Source organism: Gymnoscopelus braueri (genome assembly GCF_963280865.1).
Source record: "Gymnoscopelus braueri genome assembly, chromosome: 3".
Classification (NCBI taxonomy): domain Eukaryota; kingdom Metazoa; phylum Chordata; class Actinopteri; order Myctophiformes; family Myctophidae; genus Gymnoscopelus; species Gymnoscopelus braueri.
Genome location: NC_137612.1, coordinates 57,606,939 through 57,626,060, shown reverse-complemented (window position 1 = coordinate 57,626,060; position 19,122 = coordinate 57,606,939). Strand labels below are relative to the sequence as shown.

Here is a 19,122-nt window from a genome sequence, read left to right as displayed (position 1 = left end):
ATTGCATTGTATTGTATGTATTACTGATGCATTTAGTACAATGGACCAAAATGGAAACAAGCCCCCAAGGGCTTTTTATGTTATCCTTTTAGCATATCTTTTGACTGCACTACACGTAGCGCCAACACACTTGCTAATAAAGTATTCAATCAGTCAAATCAAACAAACAGAAGAACATTTCAATCAAGTTGCATTTTTTTTGCACCCGATCAAAGTAGCAAAACAATTGGGAAAAACACTCAAGTACTGTACTTAAGTACAATTTATTTTACTTTTACTTTACTCGAGTACGTCCATGTCTCAACACATTACACTTCTACTCCAATACATCTCAGAGGCAACGTATTCGCTAGCATTTCCCTTTACACAAAATTCAGAGATAATAGCCGATCTACAAGCTCACAACGTGGCACGTTGTGAGCTTGTAGATCGGCTATTTTCAGTGAATGTTCACCAGCCAGAATGGGGACGCTAGGGTTCAAGATAACGGCTTATTGGCTCATGGTTTTACCTATAGCAACTACAGCAATGTCCAGAAGAGTTGAACAAATACGCAGCCTTTCTTTAAAAGGTAGGGTAAGTGATATATTATTGTTAAAATAAGTGTTAAATTGCTTTATATTCTGATAGTACTAATTATAGAGTGTTCAGTAATAGAGGTCTCCCAGTCCCTCCAGCTCTTGATTAAACAGAACATTTATTTTAAGGTCGGGATACCAATTGTATCCAATTAGGATAGAGAACTAAGACAGGATACAGATTAAACAAGTGAAATTGGAACTAAAATGACGGCTCAAAGAAGTGAGCAGACTAAATTGGAACTGGAACACTATAAAAAATAAAGCTGATAAATAGGTACCCTCTCCTGATTGGCTGACATGTTGCCACCCACCTGAAAATGTATTTTCTGTTTAATAAAGAGCTGGAGAACAAACACTCTATAGCAATGATTACTATCAGAACATATAGTGCTTTAACCTTTGTAAACCGGGAAAGCATCCGCATCATTTTAGATTGTAGCGCTGGCTATTCAAAAATAGTAGATATACAAGCTCACAGCACGTCTGCTATTTTTGAATTTTTTTTAAATATCTTGAAAGTGTGAGAACTGCTTATTTAGAAGGCATTTGTAGAGTCGGCCTCAGGTCTTAATGGGTTAACACAAACATATCCCTTACCCCTACCTCTAATCTTTCAAAAGTTGCCCACAGACTCCAGACATGGGGAAGTGTGTTTGAAGGGAGTGTTTTCACTTTTCTCTGGTATATAGCGTCAAGGTCACATAGTTTGTGCGTCGGCTGGACCGTGTCCAAGGTTGGAAATCAAAGTCACATTTTCCACACGGCAGAGCGGAGCGGAGCGTCTCTCTCTCTCTCTCTCTCTCTCTCTCTCTGTGTTCTATATTATTCCACACAGGAAGTCCAGCACATGGAACGCTTTTGTATTGAATGCAGTGAAAACACACACGTGTGCCCGGTTTACAATTACACCGCACATTAACCCATTCAATCCGGGCACGCATCTGTGTCATTTTCGATTTTAGCTATAACCATTATTTTATACTTTGGCTATTCAACAATAGCAGATCTCATGCATTGAAGGAGGCATGAGCTCGGCCCTGGCCTCCCTAGGTTGGCAGAGGGAAGGTAGTGCCCAGGATTACATAGACAATTGGCACTGGGTGTAAAATATAGGGGTTACAAAATCGTGGGATAAAAATTTTGTTTAAAAAAAATATTTAGCAGATCTACAAGTTCATAGATCCTATGTGCTTCTGGGGGGTCCCTGGAACATAATATTTTTAGATGGGGGTCCGTGACCAAATACATATAATTTTGGGGGGTCCTTGACATGAAAATGTTTACACACCACTGATATCATAGCAACATTAGTGTTTCAGAAAACTGTTAGGATTTACAAGACATTTGTAGATTGAATTCCCGGATTGAATGGGTTAAAGGACAGGAAAACCTTTTCATTTCCAAGGACCCACAGTTTGATATTGTCCAATACTGTTCCTTTTTGATATATTTTTTGTTTTTTAGATTTGTGAAAATAGCCGATCTGCAAAAAAAATTATAACAATGATTACTAAGGTAATAAAATCAAGTGTAACGTCGAAATAGCGACATCTTCAAGGCCATTAATGAGAACAGCGGCGTTTGCATTACGTCCACATACTGGCTTCATGTTCACGATGGAAAGCTTGCCGCCCCATGGCCAAACAGCTGAAAGCAGAGACTCTGGTACCAGACGAGACTCTCAGCCTGCAGCTGTTCACCATGTCATCGTCATGTGTTCTTCATCATTGCCATCAGGACTGACTCACCTCTGTCTAAACGAAGGCACCATCACTGTTTTTAGGGCTGCGTTTCTGTTGATCACAGGGTAAAGTCCAGAGCAGTGATTTAACTACCCAGTGTAAGTTTAAAGACACATTTTACAGCATTTAGCAGACACTCTTAAACCAGAGCGGCTTACAATAAGCGAAAGCAATCAAAAGCAGAGAGACAAAGTAGTGCTTCGGTGAACTATAGGATCACAGGTAAACCAAGAACCTAGCATCAGTCTTAACAGTATAATATGCACAGAATAGTTGACGGGTAGCCGGTAATTATTGATAAATAAATCCCGACAAGTGATCCTAATCACCCTGAAGGGATTTATTTATCAATAATGATCGGCTACCCATCAATTATCCCGCTTATTACACAGCTACTTATTAAATTAATTATTAAATTGACCCAAAAGTAACAACAAAACAAAGTATTTCCTTGCTTACGGCAATGAAAGTATTCCATAAGTGGTGCGCTGGGCGGACACGGTCGCCTCGGAAAACAAGGAAGTGTTGATCAAATAGAATACATTTTTGGTTACCACATCGTCTATTTCTCGCTTCAAATGTTTTCAAAAACATTCTTGAGAGCAATGTTTAGTTGTAAATGACATGGTGTGTTTGTTTACATGGCTGTCATGTTGGATAAGGCACACAATCAAGCAGTATAGATTGATATGAACCAGGTGCTCTGAGTCTTTGATTAGACAGCAGTCTATTATAGAGCCCATCGGTCAGTATCAAGAAATAACACACAGCTCAATTCAGCGATTGACCAATCAGAATCAAGCATTCAGCCAAGCTGTGTAATAAAACATTTAATAAATAGATAATCTGTACATTGAAACTATAGGATGCCAGGTAAACAACTACCTGGCATCTGTCTAAATAACATTACAGTTTAAATGACGCATAGACCATGTCTTTTTCCAACAGCGGCTGAAACTAACAGCGTGCATCTGACAGCTGGTGTCTGGGGGAGGGGGTTTGATCTGGGGATAAGCGTCGCTTAAAAAAAAAAAAAAAGTGGGGGAGCCATGGCATCGATCGCTCCTTTGATCAGGCGCCAGTGGCCAAGGTTTGATAGTGTTTCCCAAACAGTGTTTTGAAGTACACTGGTGTGCTGCGACCAGTGGTGTAAAGTAAGTCCATTTACTCAAGTACTGTACTTAAGTACAATTCCGTGGTACTTTTACTTTATTGGAGTATTTCCAAATTTCTGTACTTTGACTTCTACTCCACTACATCTCAGAGGCAAATATTGTACTTTTTACTCCACTACAAGTATTTGAAAACTTTAGTTACTATTGTAGATTATTGCAAAACATACATTTACCCACTTCAACCCTATACATTTCGGCCATTTGAAAGTAGCCGATCTACAAGTTCACAATGCGTCGCATCGCGACGCATTGTGAGCTTGTAGATCTGCTATTTTCATACATTTTATACATTTGAAAACTTGTGAAATGGGGCATTCCGCATAATGAGTACTTTCTACTTTTGGTACTTTAAGTACATTTTGATATCAGTACTTTGTACTTTTACTCAAGTGAATTTTGAATTCCGGACTTTTACTTGTAACAGAGTATGTCTACATTGCAGTATTGATACTTTTACTTAAGTAAATAATGTGAGTACTTTTTTCCGCCACTGGCTGTGACATTTGCACTTTGCCCCGTTGGTTTTGATTGATTGCATACAGTACTTTATCAACATGCTTATTAACAGTACAGCTAAGGTGAGCCTCGGGCACAAAACGTTTAAAAAATCACTGGGGTCATGGCGCAGAGCACACGGGCGCAATGCCCTGATTCATTAACTCCCCGGTTCGATTCCCACGACCAGCCGGACGGACCTCCCAATTTCTTTTTCCACTATCACTGTCAAATAAAGGTTTAACCCATTAAGACCTGAGGCCAATTCTACCAATGCCTTCTAAATCAGTAGTTCTCACACTTTCAAGATTTAAAAAAGAAATGAGAGAAATAGCAGCGTGGCACGAAGTGAAGCGCTGTATATCTGCTATTTTTGAATAGCCAACGCAATCATCTAAAATGACACAGATGCTTTCCGGTTTTAATGGGTTAAGAAATAGATTCAATAGCAGCCACATATATTGCGCTGTTTGACTAACTATATTCACTCAAACGTCGTTTTAAAACGGAGCATGCTAATGATGCTAATGTGATCCGCTGCTTAAGTCCATTATGAGCTGAGTCATGATCAGTTTAATCCTTCATGTGGTGAAGGTCATTAGCTGGCAGCTGTGTTGTGAGGCACCTGTGTTTGATTGATCTCTCCTCTGTCCATGTCGCCATTGACTGAGGCAACAAGGAACAGTCTCTACTATGCAGGCAGGAGCAGTGGTGTAAAGTAACAAAGTACATTTACTCAAGTACTGTACTTAAGTACAATTTTTAGGTACTTTTACTTTACTGCATGGAGTATTTCCAATTGTCTATAATTTTACTTCTACTCCACTACATCTTGGAGGTAAATATTATTTGAAAACTTTAGTTACTAGTTACTTTGCAGATATAAATTGTGACATTATTAAACATTCATAAATTAACGCCCTACTTGATCATACTACAGCGTCACACAAAAACAACAAAAGTAGCAGATCTACAAGCTCAAAACGCAGAATGGCTTTGCACTGTGCAGTGGTGGAAAGTATGTAAGCGCATTTACTCACTGTACTGTACTTAAGTGCAACTTTTAAATACTGTTACCGTACTTGAGTACTTCCATTTTGTATAGGCCTACTTTATATTTATAATCCAGTACATCTCGCGCAAATATTATTAGTATTATATACTTTTTAATCCCCTACAATGAATTGACACAAGCTTACTGGTTACTCATTATTATTAACACAAGTCATTCACTAATTGATACATGATGATGTATTACACATTAGGCTAATCTACCCAGCAACATATAAAGTCATTAAAGTGCATCATTAAAGTGATGAACACATTAATGCATTACTGGGGCCATTCTACATTTCGTATTTCGATGCAAATACTTTTCTACTTTTACTCGAGCAAAGTTTTGAATGCAGGACACGTACTTGTATCAGAGTATTTCTTACATTTTCCTCAAGTACAGAATCTCAGTACTTCCTCCACCACAGGCCCTTTGTAAAGCCTGATTCATCATACTGCATGAAAATAGCCGACCAACAAGCTCACAACGCGTCACGATGCTGCGCGTAGTGACCTGGTAGATCTGCTATTTTCGACTCGCAGACACAGCATGCAACCAAGTATTAACCACTTAACCCTGTGTTGTGTCGCGTTGTGAGCTTGTCGATCTTTTTTTTTTGCGAAAGCTTTCCCCACAATATGGATGCTGGGGTTTAAGTGGTTAAATGAATGGTACTGTAACGTGTGCTAGTTATCTAGCAGCAGAGCTTCTTAGAGCAGACAGAGAGAAGAAGGTAGACCTTAGTCATATAGTCTTCTAGTGTGTGTCGTGTGTGTGTGTGTGTGTGTGTGTGTGTGTGTGTGTGTGTGTGTGTGTGTGTGTGTGTGTGTGTGTGTGTGTGTGTGTGTGTGTGTGTGTGTGTGTGTGTGTGTGTGTGTGTGTGTGTGTGGTGTGTAGTTTAAGGCCAGATGGAAGCTGTCCTCTCCACAGATAGCAGAGAGAACGGTGTTATCAACTCAGCAGAACGCCATGATGACGCGTAATGTTACAGTTCATGCATAGGAAACCAGTACATGTGGGAAAAGCGGAACAAGGAGCGCTCGTTCTTTTTCCTGGGAGACCGGGGCCGGGCCGTGGCCGGGTCTCTTTGAGACTAAATTGAGTCTATATACTGTAGGAAGTGACAGTTCATATGAATGGCTTCACCCCTGCTGGTGTCAGAAAGAATTTCTCTCCATTCAAGTGGGTGGGTTTTTGCCGAACTTCAGACTTTTTTCGATTTTATTACCTTAATAAACGTTGTCATAGTTACTATACTAATACTACGACTACTAAAGTCGTCAGCAAAAAAACAACAACAACAAATAGTCCAAAAATTTACTTAAGTACTACAGTACTCAAGCAAATGTACTTAGTGACTGTCCACCTCAGGTTACGTGTGGGAGTTCGCTATGATCCACAATGCAACACGTTTAAAATGTTGGACCACCTCCAAACAGAACCAGGTTTTCTCACGGTGCCTCAGACCCCCAGGTTGTGAAACACCGGCCTAAACCTGTCAACACCACCCGTCCCCCCCCGAGGCTTCGACGGTGCGCTGCGGCCTCTCGCTATAGCTGCAGGAAGACAGCGTCAGGCCAGGGGAGTCAGGGTGCGATCGTAAATTGTGCCTGACGTCCGGTTCCCTCAAGGTTGTTTTTGAGAGGTACAGTACGGGGTTTTCAGGGCAGTGGTTCCCAAACCTTTTAGCTCAAGACCCAAAAGAGAAATTAGACGTTTGTCCGGAAAATAGCAGATCACTTGTGAGCTTGTAGATCTGCTATTTGAACGTTGGAATTGTTTTTTAATTGATAAAATGAATGATTTGAATGTAGAAAAACAAAAATGGGGATTTTTTTTACTCTTGACCCATAAAGATTGGTCCGCAACCCAAAAATGGGTCGCAACCCAGTGTTTTAGGGAGAGAGGAGAAGGTCTGAGCGGTGGAATTTACGTGGGCTCTAGGCATGGGGAGAAACCTGAGTTATTGGATACGCCGCGGGTGCATGCGCATTCTCCCTTTGCAGCCAGCGTGCAGTCAGTCAGCCAGTCAGCCAGCCAGCCAGCCAGCCAGTCAGTCAGTCAGTCAGTCAGTCAGTCAGTCAGTCAGTCAGTCAATAAGCAGCTGCTAGACTTGTAGTGTCCACATCCAGATGTCTGTGCATGGGGGCGGAACAATTCACCAAGTTCATATGGTGCCTAGAGCTGGGGGAGACAACTTTTAGGTCAGAGGTCAAGGCCCCCCGAAATGACACATATTAGCCCACGGACCCCCATTTGAAAAGATATACCAGGGACCCCCATAAAAGAAGATCATTTACAGTTATAGCAGTGTCATTCTCAAACATTTTAATTCCAAGGACCCCCAGTTTGATACGCTTTAGGCTACGGATCCCCATTTGATACCATTTTGATCCCTGGGACCCCCAATCTACAGTGTAGTATCATCTGAGTTACTTTAACTCTGAGAGTGTACAAATGGAACCAAATGGACCCAACAGGTCCATTTGGTTCCAGTTGTACGCTTTCAGAGTTACAGACCCATAAGGGTCCATTTGGTTCCTAACTATCAATCATTTGGCTGGGGACCCCCTGGAACCCCTTCAAGGTTCCCTGGAAGGGGAGAGAGAGAGAGAGCACTTTGATCGCCCTCTGGTCCAGCGGTTCTCAACCTGTGGCCTGGCGAGGGTATTGCAAGATAATTGGCAAAACACTACGATTTGATTGAAAATATAACATTAATGTTACAAAGAATCATGTTTAAAAAACGACATGGTTCTTTAAAAAAATTTTCATCGATCCAAGCCGGGAAAACAGTCGATGATCGATTGATCATTAAAAATAAACCTGCTCTGAAAATCAGTGGTGTAAAGTAACTAAGTACATTTACTCAAGTACTGTCATTAAAGGGATACTTCACTTTAGGGCCGGGGACACATTTAAAAAAAATATTAAAAATAAATGAAAAAAGTTATGGAAAATTCATGGCCCCCTCACGCATTAGAGTGTCCTACTAATGCGTGAGGGGGCCATGAATTTTCCATAACTTTTTTCATTTATTTTTAATATTTTTTTTAAATGTGTCCCCGGCCCGAGAGTGAAGTATCCCTTTAACTCTTTGACTGCCAGAGTATTTTCATAAAGTACTCCCCCAGTGCCAGCAATTTTCGTGTTTTTTTATTTTTATATTTTGAATTTTTCTCATGAAAATAATTTAAGGACACATAATGTAAAGACCCAGCACAAATCCGCCACTAGAGCGCAGCACATGACAGCTTTGATCATGTCGTTGGGTCTCTCTCACCCTTCTTCATAGATTAGACAAGGAAAAACATGAAAACGGATGTGACGTCCCCCCCATTGTTTTGATCGGCGAAAATTACGTTGTGATATACGACGGCGATGACTGATCGTCACCCAGACCATAGATTATAGAAGAGAAACTGTCCGTTTGTCCGTCATACCGTGTGAAAGACCGTTTATTTACCTATTTTGGACGAAAATGACTGGGGAAAAGAATCAAAAACCGGAAACGGAATCCAGGTCATGAAACCGGATGCAGATGTCCGTGAAGTAAGTGGAACTCGAGAATAACATTGAATATTAAGCAGCATAGCGCAATCAGAGATTAAACAATGAACGCGCGTCCAGCGCGTCGAGCGCGTCGACGGCCAACTGGACAAAGTAGCACTTGACGCGTTATCGCGTCGTCCGCAGTCAAAGAGTTAAGTACAATTTTGAGGTACTTTTACTTTACTGGAGTATTTCCAATTGTCTATAGTTTTACTTCTACTCCACTCAGAGGCAAATATTGTACTTTTACTCCACTACAATTATTTGAAAACTTTAGTTACTAGTTACTTTGCAGAGATAAATTATTGCATTATAAAACATACATTAACCACTTTAGCCCTATTTAATACCTAGGCTATTTGAAAAAAGCCGATCTACAAGCTTGTAGATCTGCTATTTTCAAACACTTTTGGTACTTTAAGTACATTTGGATACCAATACTTTTGTACTTTCAAGTCAATTTTGAATTCCGGACTCATACTCGTAACAGACCTACTTCTACATTGCAGTATTGATACTTTTACTTAAGTAAAACATTTGTGTACTTTTTCCACCACTGCTGAAAATGCACGCAGGCCCACCCATCTGACCACTTAACACTTTTTTTTCTTCTGAAGTGGTCAGGTGGGTGGTGCCGCCAATGCTTTGGAGAGGGCCCTGATCCAGAAAAGGTTGACAACCCCCCCTGTGATCCATATTTATGCCCCAGCTCAGGTACACCGATCCGGGGGAACGGGCCGGGAGTCTGGGCTCCCCCCCCTCCTGGCGCGCTGCTCCAGTAAATTATGACCGCGGCCGGTTCCCTCTCCTGCTATTTATAACCCAGCCAGGGAAGTGGAACGTTGTCCTGTCAGAACAATGCTGTGGAGCGGAGGGCTGAGAGACACAGAGAGAGAGAGAGAGAGAGAGAGAGAGAGAGAGAGAGAGAGAGAGAGAGAGAGAGAGAGAGAGAGAGAGAGAGAGAGAGAACAGTGCCTTTTTTTTGTGATTTACAGGATTTTACAGAGCCGATGGAAGCTTCATGGAACACACACTGAGACTGGACCAGCTAGAGCAAAGGTTCCCAAACCTTTTAGCTGGAGACCCAAAAGAAAAAATGTGTTGTCTTGTGAGCTTGTAGATCTTGTAGATTTGCACTACTTATTATTTAATATTTATTTTTATGTAAGGAATTTCTTTGATTTTTTATTTATGTATGAAATTATTTTGAAAAATGTTATTAATTTAAAGAAAATGTTTTTTGGGGGGGATTTTTTTTAAATCTTTTGAAATAATAATAATAATAATAAAAAAAAAGAAATGTAGGAAACAAGCAATGAAGGGATAATTACTTGCGACTCATAGACTCATTGGTCCGTATTGGTCCGTGACGTCCTTAACAGTGGTGGAAGTTTCTTTACTTACGTTTAAGTAGCAAAGTAAAAGCACTGTATTCATTGGATTTGAGTAAAAGTACAAAAGTGTTGGTACCAAGTGAAAGTACCAAAAAAAAAGGTGAAAGTTACTTTACATCCCAGTGAATAAGAATGTTCTCTCGTAGCAGTGGAGGAGTCATCATGAGTGATGGCTTCACTCATGCTCCTCAGTAACATCTCCACTATATGCAGGGCAGTTACCTCATCCACTCGCTCACAGGAGAATTATGGGTGAATAAATCTTTAACAATGAACTGTGTAGGTGTTTGTGAAGAATGTTTTTTCTTTACATTTGAGATATCTCTTACATACTGTATGTAAGAGATATAGAGATGTACATTATATTACAATTTCACTGTATGTTGTGTAAGTAAAATCACAGTGCAAATGTAAACAATTTAAACATTGTACCCTCTCATATTTAAATGAACATACTGATGATTTCACAGTGTATGGTCTACAGCTGCTCCCCTGGCTCCCTGTCTTATCAAACACAGCCTCCACATATCCGGCGAGTAGCATTTGCTCAAAGGATGCTTCAAAAAGGTCAAAGATTCTCCCCATCTACTGTACGAATCCATGTAGATACTGTACCTACAACCCCATCTACAAATCCATATCTTCAACCCACCCATAAGACTCGACTTCCATAAGACTTGGAAGAACACCCCACCAGCTGACTTCACCATCCAGTCAGCTTGGGTAAAGGAGGTCCCAAACAAACGCCTTGTGTCAGACCCCACCCGACAGGTCCCTGGCACCCACCCCCCAAGGAGACAGTGGTCAACCCTCAACAGATTCAGGAGCGGACATGGCCTCTGCTTGGCCAGCCTTCACAAATGGGGCAGCAGCCCTATAGCCCACTGTGTGCTTGTGGAGAGCAGCGAACAACGGAGCACATCATTGAAGCTTGTCCTCTACAAAGACTGAAAGGAGGACTAGTCGCACTCCAACACAGCAGACCAGGAGGCAACTGCTTGGCTCAAGGACTTCGCATTCGCTATAAATGAAAATAAGTTGTATGGTAAAAATGGGGCGGTCGGTGTGGAGAACATGTTCTCACTCACCTCTGTCGGGCTTGAGCAGGAAGACGGAGCTGTCTCTCTTCTCCTCTTCCGCGGCCTTCTCAGAGATTCCGCCGTTTAGGTTGAGCTGTATCTGGGGCTTCTCTTCACCCTGGAGGTCTACCTTTACCCTGGGCGGCGGTCGGACGGTGCCGGTGGTGGTGGTCGGCTTGGCGGTCGTGGTGGTCGTCTTGGCGGTCGTGGTGGATTTGGTAGTGGTTGTCGGTTTTGCGGTTGTGGTCGGTTTGGTGGTTGTGGTCGGTTTGGTGGTTGTGGTCGGTTTGGTCGTCGTGGTCGGTTTGGTGGTTGTGGTAGGTTTGGTGGTCGTGGTCGGTTTGGTGGTTGTGGTAGGTTTGGTGGTTGTGGTTGGTTTGGTTGTTGTGGTAGGTTTGGTGGTTGTGGTCGGTTTGGTGGTCGTGGTCGGTTTGGTGGTTGTGGTCGGTTTGGTGGTTGTGGTCGGTTTGGTGGTTGTGTTTGGTTTGGTCGTGCTGGTGGGTTTGGCGGTGCTGGCGGGTTTGGCGGTGCTGGTCGGTACGACGTTGGCCGTGGTGGTGGGCATCATCTCCGTCCTCCCGGAGCTTTGCTCCAGCAGCACCGCGGCGGTTTCCCGGTGGTCACCCAAAGGGTCTATAACGTAGGGCACGTCCCTGCCTCCGGCCGTTTCTCCGTTTTTCAGCATGACCACGCTTTCTTCTTCCTCTTCTTCTTCTTCTTCCATCATGTCTTCCTCGCCCATGTCTTCCTCGCTGGTATACTGTACATCCAGCGCCTCATCCGTCCCGTGGGAGTACAGCGGACCAGCGGCCTGTGGGCGGGTCAAAAGGTAGAGTGGAGGTATCGCCCGGTCGCCGCCCCCTCTCGCCGGGTGCACACTGGCGTAGATGTTACTCTCTGCGGCGCTCGGTGGGTGTTTGGGGCGTATTATACCGTCCGATGCTTTCTGTGCGGGCGTTTTACTCACAGGGGGTCTTTGGGGAGGAGGCACTGCAGTCTCTGAACTTCTGTGCGGGGGGTGACTCGCCGTGCCTCGGTTTATGGGGAAACCCGCGCTGTGGCCCCCTCCTCTCTGACTAACCGTCTGTGGTTTGATTTCGCTCTCCGCCATTCGCAGAGGGTGCAGGGGGCGAGCAAGGCTCTCTGACGCTCTTGCGTTGTGCGGTAGGCTCTGCGTGTAGAGATAGGACAATTAAAATTAACACAATCAATTAATTGTAGGGGCTCTGCATAATCCAGACACAAAACATAATTCTCTACATAAGTGCCAAAATAAATGTAGAGCTGAAGATACTACTGTGTAATACAGTTGAAGAGCCTTGCGGTCAGAGATCCTGAAGCCTGTATAGATGTTTAAACATTAAACATGAATTTACTTCCAAAGTAGCCTGCACCAGCGCGTCTGATATCTGGTCTAGAGGGGCGGATTCAAAATCTCAGGAGAAAACATCCCATTGGTTCACCGATCAATGCGCCCGCCCCCGCCCCGCTCCGCGCCTCTCCCCCTCCCCCAATGTGCAGCATTGAGAGCCCTGACGTCACAACATTTGGAGCGACGCCCACTGCACTCTGGTTGGTTGGGGAAATGAAAGGTTGACTCCCACTTCCTATGCCAGAAATGTCAACAGCTTGGTCCAGGCTTTCTTTTTGAGCAAAACGAGAAGGAAAATAAAAGCCTGGATATCGAAGCTACTTCCAAAGAGATAATACTTTTTATTTATGTCAGTATTATTTGATACTATATTATATGGCTACTGTATTATTTGTGTTTTTTAAAAGGCAGCAACTGTGCCGACTTTATACATCCATTTTGCAGAATGAATTCACACACGATGACCGTGATAATGGTGAAACCGTGACTATTTCTCTCACTATAATTGTACCATCAAAGTCCATAATGGTCCCCCCCCCACCCCCTACCTGCGTGTTTCTCTGCCCAGTGACAGAGGTACCGACGCTGTTGTTCTGGCGCATGGAACTCCCTCCGGGCGCCTTTCTCTGGTGGTCCGGTGGCGAAGCGGGGCCGCCCGTCACCTCCTCCGCTCCGCCCGTGGACAACACGTGCTCGTGAAATCCATGTCGTTCTCGCAACTCCAGCTTGGCTCCTCCTCCGCCTCCTCCTCGGCCCAAGCCCTGGAAAAGACCGGTCATATCCTGGAATGGACCGGTTATGTCCTGGAGCGGAGCGCTCAGGTCCGTTCCCGTGGAGCCGTGACGTGTGGCGAAGACGACCCTATTGGCAGTGGCAGAAAGTAACTTAAGTGCATTTTACAAAAAACTGTACTTTTTGAGGTCTACATTACAGGAGTATTTCCAATGTTGTTATACTTCTACTCCACTACATCTCAAAGGCAAATATTGTGCTTTTTATTCAACTATGATTATTTGGGGAAAAAAATGTATGTCACGATTATTGCGGCCAAAATAATTTGTTATTATCAATATTATCACGATAATAAAAAAAAACGCTTATAACTCCGCGTTGCGATCCTTTGTAAGCTTGTAGATCTGCGTGGATGGGAGAGATTTGATGTAGATGGGAAAATAGCGGTCCAAGTGCAGAGCCAACTCACGTTCAGTGTATGTATGACGATGGACAATTTCTTGATAAATCAAAATCTCCACGATATGGTGAGCTTATTTTTTTTACCGCGATAAGCGATACTAACGATTATAGTCCGGTCCCGACTCTTACCTGTTGTCGGCGGAGGGCGACTGGCTGGGGTAGAAGAACGGCGGCTCGGGGTGGTACAGATCCGGAAGCTCCGTAATCGGACCGTAATCGTAGTCCTCCATCTCCTCGGTATCCATGGCGGACGCCGACTTGAAGAGCGGCAGGTTGCCGCCACTCGGAACCGGAACCGGAGCCGGTGCCGGTGGTGCCGCCGGTCGTAGCGGTTTGGAGTGGCCTCCTCGGTCGAAGCCGAACGGGGGGCCGGCGTGCGCGGTGGCCGCCGCGTTCCCCTCCGTGGTCGAGGCGGGCTTCGTGTGGACGCCGGGCTTGTGCTGCGACGGGTCGCAGTCGGGGACCGGGTAGCACATGAGCTTGCCGCCGTCGGTCGGGCAGTGGCACACCCGACACGGGTCCATGGTGAAGGAGTGGCCCGCCTCGTACTTCTGTCCGCCGTGCACGCAGCCGATGCGCTCGCACTGCATGCAGCCGTCTGCTGGCTCCAACACCTGGGAGGGAATATGTTTCATTCTAATATTATATCTCTGCTGTCCGGTAGGAATCAGCTAACTCCAAAACGCTAATTTTTCAGGAAATGAAAAAACAAAATATAAGTTTTTCAGGAAATGAAGAAAACCTTTTATTTTTAAAACAAAGCAATACTGCCTCATCAAAGTTGGTATAGTGACTTTATATATTGTCAGATACTTGCATGTATCATTATATTATCACCACTTTACCCAAATCCAGCTCAAGTGGAGTTAGGAGTTTTGTCCGAACACGAACAGCTGACAATAGCTCCAATCGCTGCGGAGGGAGAGGTTTCAAATGGGGGCTGGGGCTATGCTGACAATGGATCTCCAAACTCACAATGCATCACAACGTGTGAGTTAATACCCTGATGCTTCATGACACTTATTATATAGGCCTACAATAATAAACAGGACTTTAAATATTACAATAACTTCTGCAAAGAGGGTTTCACAGAGTTGGAGTTTCAGTAGAACAAGCGAGAGAAATGCTATGAACTCCTTTCTTGTCACATTGCTCTCCTCAGAAAACACTTCATAGATTTTAGAAATAGAATTACTTGTTTTCATAACATTAGCGTCAGTGATAAGCTTGATAAACAGGTAGGCTACACTGCATAGTTTTAACAGACTACGGGGGAAAAAACCCTGCCTCGTTAGAATTTGTTTATCTTCCGCACGTAGCAGAGCTCCTCACTGTGAGTGTCAGTGTGTGCACTCACTCTGGCACACAGCACGGCAGCAGTGGAGAGGGGGTGGGGAGTTGGTTGGTTTGACGGACAGTTTGAGGATCCAATGGAGTTGGCAGGTTTTGTCAGAAGCACTTTTTAATACTTTTCATTGGTTACATTTGATTTTACACAGAAGTAAAGGGTGTTCAATAGCGTTGATTTATGAAAAAATAGTTTGCTGTTTCCCGCCGGACAGCGACGATATATAAGACAATATATCTCTGCTGTCCGAAACCAGAAACCAGCTAACTCCAAAATGTTAATTTTTCAGGAAATGACAAAAACTAGACAAAAAGTGGAGTTAGGAGGTTTGATAAGAACAGCTGAATGGACCTCCAAGCTCACAATGAGGCTGGGGGTCAAAAGGGGGTGGAGCCTGGAGTCAGCAAAACCAGCTAACTCCACCCCCCTTTGGTGGATTTAGCTGGTTTAGCAGAAAGTTTGAGGATCCAATGGAGTTAGCTGGTTTTGTCAGAAGCACTTTTTAATACTTTTCATTGGTTCAATATTTTTTTAATCAACACACAGATGTAAACGGTGTTCAATAGCACTGATTTATGGGAAAAAAAGGCAAAAGCGAAAAAATGTAGTAAGCTGGTTTCTGCCGGACAGCAGAAACCTCTTATCTCCATATTTTAACTTTTTGTGTTTTTTTCCTAAATTAATGCCCTGCTTGATCATACTACAGCGTCACACAAAAGTACCAAAAGTAGCGGATCCACAATCTTGAAGCGCATCACAAAGCGACGTGTTTTGAGCTTGTCAATCTGCGATTTTTGCTATCTTTGAAAGTTTCCACCCGACGAAGACGATATTCTTTTTTTTAACTTTTCAAACTACTTCTCTGGAGTGAGTGATGCCCATAGGCATAACACCAGAGGGAGCTCACCTGACCTTGTTTTATACTATACTTATTATTTATATTAAATTTATATTTTCATAATAATAATAATAATAATAAAGCACCTCGATGCAGTTGGCTGGAATGTCGGGGCAGCTGATGAAGTGACAGCCGATCCGACCCCCGCCCTCTGGACAGGAGCACTCCGTGCTGCCGTAGTCTACGAAGTAGGAGTCTCCCTCCGGAACCTGAAGGGGTTAAAGGTTTTTATGGGAAAGGTTAGCGCACATATTGGCACATTCTTTTTTCAGCTTTAGTATATAAAAAACTGTTATTGCAAAACTGGAAAAATAAAGAAGCACCTTTTCCCTTCAAAATTGGAAATCACAAATGAAATGTTATTTGAGTATTGAGAGAACAATGGCGGAGGACAGTAATAAAGAGAAACAATTTAATGAAGTGTGGAGTTCGTGCGTGCGGTGCGTGCGTGCGTGCGTGCGAGCGTGCGGGTGCGTCTGCGTGTGTGTGAGTGAGGGAGAGTCTGTGCACCAATGCGTATTCATGTATGAGGATGGTGTTGTGACAAATGCACATTATTATATTATTCCACTTGACAGAGCCTTTCAGGGTGGAGCTCCCCGACTCTGGAACGCCCTTCTGCAGGTGCTGCAGCGTCTGTGGGCATTTTTAAGAACCACTTGAAAACACTTCTGTTTGGACAGGCATTCGCGGAATATCCTAGATTGTTTTTGTTCTATTGTACAGTCTGTGCTGCTGTTATTCTTTTTAATTGTTGTATTTTTATTGTATGTAAAGCACTTTGTGAGTTTTCTCTGTGAGAAGTGCTATATAAATAAAAATGTACTTACTTACTTACTTACTTGCTTGACCTATGCATGTTATTACATTGATAGAAGGTATTTATTGATTTAGAAGGCATTTGTCTTAAAGGAGTAGTTCACGCCCCAAAAATGCTTATTTTCTATCAATTACACACCCCATGAAGCCTTGAATTCATGAGGATTGTTTTTTTTTTTTTTTTTGTTTCTGTCGCATTCCTAAGCCAATGATTTGATGACCAGCGGAGTCTCCTATACTCCGCCAATTTCAAATGATTGGCTTGGGAATACCATTTTTGGGTGAACTACTCCTTTAATGGGTTAATAAAGTATGCAACCAATCAAAATCAATCAATCAATCAGTAAATCAATCAATCAATCAATCACCTTGCCGTTCTTGAAGCCGGCGTTGACACAGTCGTAGTACTGGTAGCCCTCACACGTGCACCCCGTGTGGACGCAGGAGGCGCAGCACTCTCCGCTCACCAGCACCTCCTCGATGCAGTTGTCCAACACGGGACAGTCTGCTCCGGTGCAGTCCCTCTGGCACACACACACACCCAGGCACAGCACCAGAGGCACACAGCACCTTTTGGGGGGGTTTGGACAGAAAATATTAGACACATACATATTACAAAATATCAGTAGTGGAAAAAAGTACTTGCATGTTTTACTCAAGTAAAAGTATCAATACTGCAATGTAGAAATACTCTGTGAAGTCCATAATTCCAAATTTACTTGAGTAAAAGTACAAAAGTATCAAAATGTACTTAAAGTACCAAAAGTAAAAGCACTCTTTATGCAGAATGTCCCGTTTCACAAGGTAATATGTATCAAATGTGTTCATTTTTGGGGATTAGCCGATCTACAAGCTCACAATGCGTCGCGATGCTACACATTGTGAGCTTGTAGATTGGCTATTTTCAAATAGCCAAAGTTCAAATAGGGCTGAAGTGGTTACTGTATGTTTTGTAATAATAATTCAGAACTACAAAGTAACTAGTATCTAAAGTTTTCAAATAATTGTAGTGGAGTAAAAGTACAATATTTGTCTCTGAGATGTAGTGGAGTAGGAGTAAATGTACTGAAAATTCGGAATTCCCATAGACGTGTTTAATATCGTGTCAAATAAGAACTGTGTTCCAAAAATAAACAAATGACCCCGGCGGTTTTACTCTTATGGATATGAACCATCAACTGACGGTGAGAAAACGCTAATGTTACTTCCGACGAATTAGTAAAATCTTCGCCAGAAACAGACTGTTTCAAATATGACTGACTGACTATCATAAACGATACAGAGCCTCCTCACTGACAATATCGCCGAGACCGTTTGTTTATTTTTGGACCACAATTCTTATATGAGACGATTCTATGATGACCCAATGTTATTCTCCATAGAGAAATTACTTTACGAACCAGGGGATGGACGAGTGACGTCAGGACTTCTGTACTCTATTATGTTTTAAGTTATTTGTCGTATCGGTCCTGTGCAGATTGTTGTGAAAGCCACGAAAAAGAAAAAAAATACACACACAATTACATTTTTAACCCATTAAGACCTTTGTCATTTTAAGATTTCTTTGGCTATTCAAAAAATTGCAGATCTCTGCCGCGCTATGAGCTTGTAGATCTGCTTTTTTTTTTCGCGAAAGTTAGACAAATCTTTGAGTTTGAATACGTTTTTTTTTAAAGCGAACATTTGTAAAATATGTTGTTCCAGGGACCTCCCAGAAGCAAAAATTTTAGTTAAAAATGTTCGCTTTATTCAAAGATTTGCAGAAATGTTCACGATTTTTCAAAAATAGCAGATCTACAAGCTCGTAGATCTGCTATTTTTGAATAGCCAAAGAAATCTAAAAATGACACAGATGCGTTCCCGGTCTTAACGGGTTACTCGCAAGTATTTGCATGACAATTAATCGCCGGGTAAAAATGTCATGATGACAACACAGCCCATATATATACCTCAAAAACCACGTCACTTCAGCTCTCAGGAGACGAGGCATGATGGCGCCCGCCCAGGGACGCGTGGAGCGAATCAGAGGAGAAGATCAGACGCCGTTCCGTTTGGCCAGGTTTTGTTTTTTTTGTCCTCAAGGATTTCCTCCAGTAGTCTCTGTCTTCATCAATCACCTCCCCACACACACACACACTCACACACACTCACACACACACACACACACACATACACACACACACACACACACACACAACCTGGAACATGGAGAGAGGGGATGTCAGGAGGGAGAAGGGGGAGACACAGAGAGAGAGAGAGAGAGAGAGAGAGAGAGAGAGAGAGAGAGAGAGAGAGAGAGAGAGAGAGAGAGAGAGAGAGAGAGGCCTACATATCGTTGCTGTGGGGTGGAAACCGTATATGTAAAAAAAAAAAAAACTTTTCAGGAATTGTGTGTGTGTGGGGGGACGGGGGGGCTTGC

The 19,122-nt window shown here is 43.1% G+C and overlaps 1 protein-coding gene across 2 annotated transcripts in view; it reads right to left on the bottom strand.

Moving 5' to 3' along the window:
• LOC308082872 (fibulin-2-like) overlaps positions 1–18,881 on the bottom strand; it is a 110,600-nt gene extending 91,719 nt beyond the window's left edge. The window contains exons 1-6 of one of the 2 annotated variants that reach the window (XM_080424937.1): positions 18,653–18,881; positions 17,072–17,273; positions 15,971–16,093; positions 13,768–14,252; positions 12,993–13,305; positions 11,082–12,243 (exon numbers count right to left, since the gene is read on the bottom strand). In XM_080424937.1, coding sequence (XP_080281063.1) covers positions 11,082–12,243; positions 12,993–13,305; positions 13,768–14,252; positions 15,971–16,093; positions 17,072–17,273; positions 18,653–18,693 — 2,326 coding nt within the window. In that variant the 5' untranslated portion in view covers positions 18,694–18,881. The remainder of the gene's footprint in view (positions 1–11,081; positions 12,244–12,992; positions 13,306–13,767; positions 14,253–15,970; positions 16,094–17,071; positions 17,274–18,652) is intronic. The other variant, XM_080424936.1, reaches the window with a different exon arrangement.
• Positions 18,882–19,122: the final 241 nt, after the last annotated feature.